At 35.4% G+C, this 9,763-nt stretch overlaps 1 protein-coding gene across 1 annotated transcript; it reads left to right on the forward strand.

The window, feature by feature from the left end:
- Positions 1–334: 334 nt before the first annotated feature.
- Positions 335–9,398, forward strand: LOC136034865 (uncharacterized). Its single transcript, XM_065716338.1, has 2 exons — positions 335–491; positions 8,930–9,398. The coding sequence occupies exons 1-2, from the start codon at positions 477–479 to the stop codon at positions 9,305–9,307; spliced, it is 393 nt and encodes a 130-aa protein (XP_065572410.1). The 5' UTR covers positions 335–476; the 3' UTR covers positions 9,308–9,398.
- Positions 9,399–9,763: the final 365 nt, after the last annotated feature.

Here is a 9,763-nt window from a genome sequence, read left to right on the forward strand (position 1 = left end):
GGAGGATCTATGGGTTATTGAAAATGTGTTACACTACTGACAATTTTTAGCAAATATCTTAAAAGTGTTGAAATGTTAGATATGTCCTTTAGACGTGACCGAAATGATTATAAAACAGAGGTAGGAAAGGGAGTACCAACCCGCCCTCCCTTCTGCAATACACTCTGAAAAGAAGTATAGGACTTAGAATTAATCCAAACAGACAGATATGACTGATTGATGTCCGGGTAGTAGCCTAATACGCAGTTATAAATTATAACGCTGACAATTGAACGTTTTACGAACTGAAATCAAGGTAGCGTGTAGTAATAAAACTATATTTTCATAATCTGCCACGAGCATTTTGTTTAAGCAATTAATATTGCTTATAAGCATGGGCAAACACCACCGGAGGACTTACAGATTGACATAAATAGTAACCAAGTATGAAAATTGAGTCAGTCATTTAAAAACCTTCAATGAGGATATAGTATAAAATGCGCTTTATTTTGGTAAGAATTTCTTTTATTATTTGATAACAAAAGTAATAAACTGATTTATAAGCAATCACTATTCTTTTTTCAAATATCTGAATGAATGTACTTTAGTCATTAAATGTTTTAAAAAAATCTTTTTCTTCAAGCCTTTTTTCTTCCTATAGTCTGTATTTATTCACTATTAAGATCCGTTCAGAAAAGATGTTATTTCTGGGTAAAATGCTTCAATTCTAACAGACTTCGTCTTATAATCTAAAACACCATCTGTTTCTTAGTTTTTCAAAATAAATAATTTTCATCTCCAAAATACATGGAACTTCGGCCTGGTTATCTTTATTTAAATAAAAAAAACTAATTTTTTTAGCTGAAAGTAAGGAGCGACATTAAAACTTAAAACGAACAGAAATTACCCCGTATATGAAATGAGTTGTCCCCTCCGCAATCCCTCACTCTTTACGCTGAAGCTTTTAATTGTTTTAAAAAGTAGAATTTTGGCAAAGAGTCAAACTTTAGCGTAAAGAGCGAGGGATTGCGGAGGGGACAACTCATTTCATATACGGAGTAATTTCTGTTCGTTTTAAGTTTTAATGTCGCTCCTTACTTTCAGCTAAAAAAATTAGTTTTTTTTTATTTAATTTCTGAACGTTTTTGAATTAATGCATGTTTGGTTTTGGCTCTCCACACATAAATTATTAAAATGAAATTTGTATATTAATTCTTTTTTTGGCTAAATGGCTTTCTCTTAGTTTTGATCAGACGATTTTGAGAAATAAGGGGTGGAGAAGGAGGCCTAGTTGCCCTCCAATTTTTCGGTTACTAAAAAGGCAACTAGAATTTTAATTTTTAACGAACGTTTTTATTAGTAAAAACGTAACAAACTTTCATAACCTTATATTTTTATTATGTATACGAGGGGGTTTGTACCCTCGTTAATACCTCGCTCTTTACACTAAATCGTAAGTTTTGTCCCAATTCTTTAAGAATGACCCCTGAATCAGAAAGGCCGTAGAATAAATAGTTGAAATTACTAAAAATACTTTAGCATAAAGAGCAAGGTATTTATCTCCTCCTAAATACCTCGCTCTTTATGCTAAAGTATTTTTAGAAGCCCTCATATGCGTAATAATCTCTGTTCGTTTTAAGTTTCAATGCTACTTCTTCCTTTAATTTGAAAAAACGTTTTCATATTTATTTTTCATTGTTTTCTTATAGTAATGTTAGAGAATCCTGCGCCCTTGTCATTGAATTTTTCTTCCCCCATGACAGATTCCTCCAAGGAAAGATCCTCCAACATAGCCCCCTCTCCTCAGCCCCACCCCCAAACAAAATAAAATCCCCCTGAAAACATCTGTACACTTCCCAATAACCATTACTATATGTAAACACTGGTCAAAGTTTGTAACTTGCAGCCCCTCCCCCAGGGATTGTAGGGGAATAAGTCATCCCCAAAGACATAGTTATTATGGTTTTCGACTATGCTGAACAAAATGGCTATCTCAAAATTTTTATCTGTTGACTTTGGGATAAAATGAGCGTGGGAGGGGACCTAGATGCCCACCAATTTTTTTGGTCACTTAAAAAGGGCACAGAACTTTTCATTTCCGTTAGAATGAGCCCTCTTGCGACATTCTAGGACCACTTGGTCGATACGATGACCCCTGGGAAAAAACAAAAACAAATAAACAAACAAACAAACAAATAAACACGCACCCGTGATTTGTCTTCTGGCAAAAAATACAAAATTCCAAATTTTTGTATATAGGAGCTTGAAACTTCTACAGTAGGGTTCTCTGATACGCTGAATCTGATGGTGTCATTTTCGTTAAGATCCTACGACTTTTAGGGGGTGTTTCCCCCTATTTTCCTAAATAAGTCAAATTTTCTGAGGCTCGTAACTTTTGATGGGTGAGACTAAACTTGATGAAACTTATATATTTAAAATCAGCATTAAAATTCGATTCTTTTGATGTTGCTATTGATATCAAAATTTAATTTTTTAGAGTTTTGGTTACTATTGAGCCGGGTCGCTCCTTACTACAGTTCGTTACCACGAACTGTTTGATTATACGCAATTGGATTCCATCCCCGTGGCAGCACAGTGGATTAATGCTCTGCGTCGGAATACAGGGACCAAGGATAGATCCCCCCTGCTGCAGGGCAAGGCTGGGCAAACAAGCTTCCTGGGCGACCAAGCTAGTAAAATTTTGACCCAAGACCGTATACGCTACCAGTGGCTCTGGAGGATCGTTATCTTTCATCCCTTAATTAACTTCTATTAGATTATAATTGCACCAAAGTTTTAGAAGAGATTATAATTATAAACTAAATAGGTTTTAAGATATCAACATATATATGGATAAACTGGTCAACCCGCAAACTTCCCTCTCCCTCCCTCCTCTGTTATATTCTGGTGCAACACCTTTGACTCTAGGGCTTCCTCCGGTTTAACGAAATGACTCAGTGAATACCTGTAGCGTTCGTTAAAAGATAAATCTTGACTTGTGTCGAATTGGACGACAGGGGTTGATCTAGAGCGAAATTTCGGGTATGCCCAATTTGACAAGGGTGCCTATGAGAAAGATCTGGGGAGGGGGATACGACAAAGGTGCCAATGCCACAGCAAGTTCAAAGAGCCAATTCTCCACGACTAGATGGATCGTTTCATTGAAGCACCATTTCGGGTAATTTTGTAGTCTTATGGCTCTTGAACCTTGAACACCAGTCAACAAAAGGATCCTTGGTAATACTGATAATGATTGAATCGGGTTAGGTTGAATCAGCGTTGGTTGGTGATGATTACATCAGCGCTCCAAAGCATGAATCGTCACTGCTCTAAACTCTATGGCCAGTTTTTTTTTTCTTTTTTTTTATTCAATCTCTACTTGAAATGCCGTTTTTATCAACACAAATTTGTGAAGAAAAAGGTAAAAAATATACGACATTGGATTTTTACAGTCCCTACCGGCGGTGCTAGCCTCCTTTTGATGGTCCTTCAGCCTGGAACTGCAATGGAGGTCAAAAAGTGAATGTATAGAGACGGCATGGATCATATCCAATACACCTCAAATACCTTTCAATAGCGAAGAAATGTATAGAAAATGAGTAAAGCAGAATAGAAAAAACAAAAAAAAAATTTGAAGCAAGAGCCGAATATTAAAGCCCCATGCCTCAAAAAACAGAAAATGGAATAAATCACGAGAGAACTGAAGAAATTATTCCTGCCAAAAGTACAACCAAGTTCCCGTCTTCTATGATGTTCAGGCTATATTAAAGTCACACTTGTGAATAACACTCAGATGATGGATCGCTTCAGGGCCAATTCTCGAGTTGGGAAATGTCCAACTTTCAAGAGCAAATATATAATTGACCAATCAGAGTTAAGATCTAAAGCGTAATTTTTAAAAATAGAGAAAATGAAAGACTGAACAGCATTTTTCACTCTCTGATGTCAATCTTGCAAAAAAAAGAAATAGATTGTGTAGGTAGAGAGCAACTGAAACAGTTATGACTATCACCATGACAATGAGCGTCAAATACCACCTTTTGAATTATCACATGCGAGATACTGTTCAGCTAAGATGATAATAATAGTAGTATAATACTCTTATAAAGTAATAGTATTAGCGATAATAATGTTCATTAATATTAGTAATAATATTAATAATACTGATAATATTCTTGCAGTATTAATTTTCAGCTTTTGTAAGTCAAGTGACACGTATGAATTAATTTTAAAATAATTCAGTCTGTTTAAAAGTCTTTTAAACCCTTTAAAACGACTTAGTCTTCGTAACATTAACTTTCAAAACTATTTTTGCCCTCTGAACTCACAAAACCTCCAAAATTTCGTCCATTTTCCAACACTTGCCGAACATGTAAAATAAGCTTCAAGGCTACCATCGAAGTTTATCAGCATAAGAAATATGTACAAGATTTTATAGCAAGGAGAAAACACCCTTACCAAATCACGATTAAATAAAAACACATTAGTAACAAACAAAACTAGTGATTGAGTCAGTGGAAACTGCCTTACCCTACAAACAGTTTTAAGTGTCTCAATTAAAAGTTTTCTCTGGTATTTCTATATTTTTCACATCGTTTTAGTTTTGTTTAAAAATTGTTTACGAAAAAAAAGTTCAACCTTGAAGAAAATGCACCATCAAATCAAGTCGGTAGTCTCGAGCTAAAGGTTCAGTTACATATCTGAGGAAACAAAAATTTAACCAAATTTCCTCTGGAAAATAGTCATAGATGTGTTTTTATCTATTTTTTTGTTTTTCTTGTTATGTCACTTGGTATCTACCAAGTGACATATAGCGATCGCGAATTCTGTCGGTCTGTCGGTCTGTCTGTCGGTCTGTCTGTCTTTCCCGGTTTTGCTACTTTAGGCACTTCCATGTAAGCTAGGACGATAAAATTTGGCAGGCGTACGAGGGACCAGACCAGATTGAATTAGAAACTGTCATTCCCCCGATTTGACCATCTGGCGGAGGGAGTGGGGGGACGGTTAAAACGGAAAAATAAGAAAAAAGGAGGTATTTTTAACTTACGAACGGGTGATTGGATCTTAATGAAATTCGATGTTTGGAAGGATACCATGTTTCAGAGCTCTTATTTTAAATCCCGACCGGATCAGGTGACATTGGGGGGGCATTAGGGTGGGGAAACCAAAAATATTGGAAAACGCTTAGAGTGGAGGGATCGGGATGAAACTTGATGGTAAAAATAAGCACAAGTCCTAGATACGTGATTTACATAACTGGAACGGATCCGCTTTCTTTGGGGGAGTTGAGGGGGAGGATGAGCGTTAATTCTGAAAAATTAGAAAAAATGAGATATTTTTTAACTTATGAAAGAATGATGGGATCTTATTGAAATTTGACATTTCGAAGGATATTGTGTCTCAGAGCTCTTATTTTAAATCCCGACCGGATCTGGTGACATTGGGGGGAACCTAGAATCTTGGAAAACGCTTAGAATAGAGGGATCGGGATGAAACTTGGTGGGAAAAATAATAACAAGTCCTAGATACGTGATTGACATAACCGGAACGGATCCACTCTCTTTGGGGGGATTTGGGGGAGGAGGGTACATTCTGAAAAATTAGAAAAATGAGGTTTTTTAACTTACGAAGCAGTGATCGGATCTTAGTAAAATTTGATGTTTGGAAGGATATCGTGCCTCAGAGCTCTTATTTTAAATCCTGAGTGTATCCGGTGACATTGGGGGGAGTTGGGGGGCCTAAAATCTTGAAAAACACTTAAAGTGGAGAGATCGGGATGAAACTTGGTGGGAAAAATAATCACATGTCCTGGATACATGATTGACATAACCGGAACGGATTCGCTCTCTTTGGTGGAGTTGGGGGGGAAGGGTTCATTCTAAAAAATTAGAAAAAATGAGGTACTTTTAACTTACGAAGAAGTGATCGGATCTTAATGAAATTTCATATTTAGAAGGACAGCATAACTTAGATCTCTTATTTCAAATTCCTACCGGATCCAGTGTCATTGGGGGGGGGGGCAGAAATCATCCGCTCTCTTTGGGGAAATTAGGGGGTGGGGTTAAGGGCTTTGGCGAGTTTGGTGCTTCTGTACGGCTAGGATGATGAAAATTGGTGGGCGTGTCAGGGAGCTGCACAAATTGACTTGATAAAGTCGTTTTTTCCCGATTCGACCATCTGGGGGCCTGAAGGGAGAGGAAAAATTAGAAAAATTGAGGTATTTTTAACTTGCGAGGGTGATCAGATCTTAATGAATTTTGATATTTAGAAAGATCTCGTGACTCAGAGCTCTTATTTTAAATCCCAACCGGCATTAAGCCTCTGATTTTCCTTTTAAATCTATCTATTGATTCTTAGAATTTTGCTAGAGCTCATACCATATGAGCTCTTGGCTCTTGGCTTTTCCGACCTCGTCACAAATGCTATATGAGCTCTTAGCTCTTATTTTTCGTATTATTTTACCTTTCACATATTTTTTTATTGGGTTTGGTCTTATTGAGTTAGTCGTCGTATAATGTCTAGATGAGGCCCAATAGAAAGAAAAGTTAAAGTTCTAGTGACTCTTCTGATTACGATTTAAGATACTGCCCCTAAAAATACCAACTTCAGCCATTTTGTGCCATGAAAATCATTTTGTTGCTATTTATTCTAGTTGCTATTTTATTCTTTAACATATCTCTTTTTAGGTCTCTAATCTAGTGTAGAGATCACGATATAGTTCTTTAAGATTCCATTAAAGGAAAGTGACGGGTCCCATTACCTTCCTGACGGATGGCTTTTCATCAAAGCCATCTTTGGATTTTTTTCAAGTATAGATCCAGCATGTGCATTAGAACCAGTAATTAAAGTGATTAACTGATTAGCTTGGTATGCCACATGCCAAGTATGTCACTTAGTATGTCAAGTCATGAAAATGTAGGGGGAGATGAACTTTTCAAGAACAAGGCGGGGAGTTTCGTTATTTATCAATGAAAATAGTCAAGGGAGGTATTTCTCAACAGAAATAACAATAAAAGTCTTTTTTCAAAATCTGGTTGGGGAGCCCCTCAACCTTCTAATTGACCTGCTTGGTATTACAAATTATATAATGGATATAACCGAAGAATATTTGACCAGATATAATTGGATGAAGTCAAGAATATATTTTCATTCAATGAAATTAAAATGTATCCCATTGCAAAACGGGTATATTTTATTTCTTATATAATCAATCATTAATAAAACCAAATTCTAACCATCTTTAGTATTTCAATTCAGAAACTAGGCAGGAATTACTATTGGTTTTTCCTTTCTTCTGTGTTTCCTACTGGAATGCTTGATTAATTGATATATTTGGTTTGATAAGCGGGACGAAATGCGACATATAGGATTTGGCACTCAAAATAAGAAGGAGATTGTACTAGATGTAACTAAAAAAAATCGCTCACAACAATTTTAAGGGGTGTTCCAGGACTCAATTATCATAAAAATTCCTTACTTGTTTATTATTGTCTTTAGCCCGAAATAACTTATAAAATGCTTATATTTTAGATCAAGAGATAAGATTCATTCATTATTAACTGAGCATACAATGAATACATGGTGCTTACCCCCCAAAAGCTCCTAGGCCTATCAAAAGGCATATGTTTCAATTAAGAGATAAATCAAAAGCAAAAAAAGATTATAAAGATTAAAATTTCACTTACCAAAAAAATGAAGAGAATTAGAAAAAGTCAAATCTACTAAATAAATTAATTCGGCTCCAACAAATCCTACACACGGAAACAGAAAAAGGAAAAAGAAAAGCGAAAAAAAGAAAAGAAAAAATCGAAGAAACTAAAATATTTTCGTAGTGTTTAAATAAACTAAACAAGTGGTACCTTTGAGCTGATTTAGGCTTGTTATTCCATCGAAGGCATTACGTTTTTCAAATACGGTAATAAAGATTGCTTACAATTTCATGGTATCCATTTTCTTCTAACAAAAATAATAACAAATAATGATTTTGTCATGAATTATAATTGAATTCTGGATTACACCCTAGATATAAGGCTTTGTGATAAGGCACAAAACCCAGTCCTTTATTATGAGTCCCAACATTATTTGGTCTCCATTCAGTATGTTTATGAGAAAAGAATAGCATAGGAGGCCTACGCAACGTCTTATTAATGGAAAAACACCATACACCTAAAATAGGTCTTTTAAATAGACCGCAAGATGGTTCTTCTTTAAAGGAGGGGAGCATAAGTTTGATCCAATTGTGTTAGTAGTCTTTTAAAACATAAAATGACTCAAAAGTAGAAATTTTTACATTAATTTTTCAAATTATGATGGACGAGGTTAAGTTTCCAATGGTTAATGATTCCAATAATTGACAAGTTTCACTGTGGAGGGGGGGAGGAGTCAGTAACGATAAATTGAACACACTTTCATTGAAATCACTGAAATTTTTCGGCAATTTGTAAAAAAAATTATAGTTTTTGCTATGGCTTCCGAAAACATAAGTGGCAAATGCATTTACCTGTATAGTTTCCTATGACGACATCTCTAAGACCAAAAACGTGAACTTATTTCAACTACGCATAAAATCCATAACTATTTTAATGAAACCTACAGACTGTAAAATAAAAAGTACTCGCTTGGCTTGAGGCTTCAAGTACCCATGTAAAATCTCAAAAGATTGTTTCCAAAGAAGAACAGCTATTGACTGGGAGTTACTGACAAGTACAGTTATATATGTAGATGGTATTGTCACTTTTCAAACAAGGTGTTTTTGGGAAGCACTAATACGAATATCAAATTTGGTAGCCAATTTTGTCAACAACCCAATTTTGTCAAACATGAACCCTGTACATCAAAATATGCTATGAATATGAGCAAACAAAGCTCTTTCTAGGCACGTAACCTACAAATAAGCCTTAAAACATTTTAGAGTCAAGAATATATTTAAAACATTTTTTGTTTTTTTCAGGCGATTTTGACTTTGGTTTCAACTATTTTGCTTGCAGCTGCTTATGAGCAGGTCCCCAACCATGCTGTTGGTACAAAAGGAGAAATTACAGCATTAAACCTATCAAGTCCAGATTTAGAAATGTCAGAGACGAAACATAAGAAATACAAACATAAAAAGAAATACAAAGGTCATAAAAAAGGACACAAAAAAGGATATAAAAAGGGACATCAGGGATATCAGTCTGGAGGAGGATATGGCCATGGAGGAGGATATGGCCAAGGAGGAGGATACAGCCAAGGTGGATATGGAGGAGGACACGGCCAAGGAGGAGGATATGGCCAAGGCGGCTATGGAGGAGGGTACAACCAAGGCGGATATGGAGGGTATGGAAGATAACAATTCAGAAAGATAATGATGTATATTATTGCTGTTGTGTTTTAATTTTTTTTGTTAGAAATAAGATAATAAATTATTATGTTTTACTGTACTTTTAGTTGAGTTTATAATAAGTATAGAGAAAAAAGGCCAGAGTGACATTTATTCTTGATGAATTGGCAATATTTTTTAGTCAAACAGTTCGTGGTAACGAACTTTAGTAAGGAGGGACCCGGCTCATTAGTAACCGAAACTCTAAATAACGGAATTTTGATACCAATAGTTACATCAAAAGAATCACATTTTAATGTTGATTTTAAATATATAAGATTCATCAGAGAACCCTACTGTAGAAGTTTCAAGCTCTTATCTACAAAAACGTGGAATTTCGTATTTTTTTTCCAAGAAAACAGATCGCGAATGCGTGCTTATTTGTTTGTTTTCTTTGTTTATGTTTTTTCCCAGGGGTGATCATAT

The sequence above is a fragment of the Artemia franciscana genome, chromosome 13, assembly GCF_032884065.1.
Source record: "Artemia franciscana chromosome 13, ASM3288406v1, whole genome shotgun sequence".
Lineage (NCBI taxonomy): Eukaryota > Metazoa > Arthropoda > Branchiopoda > Anostraca > Artemiidae > Artemia > Artemia franciscana.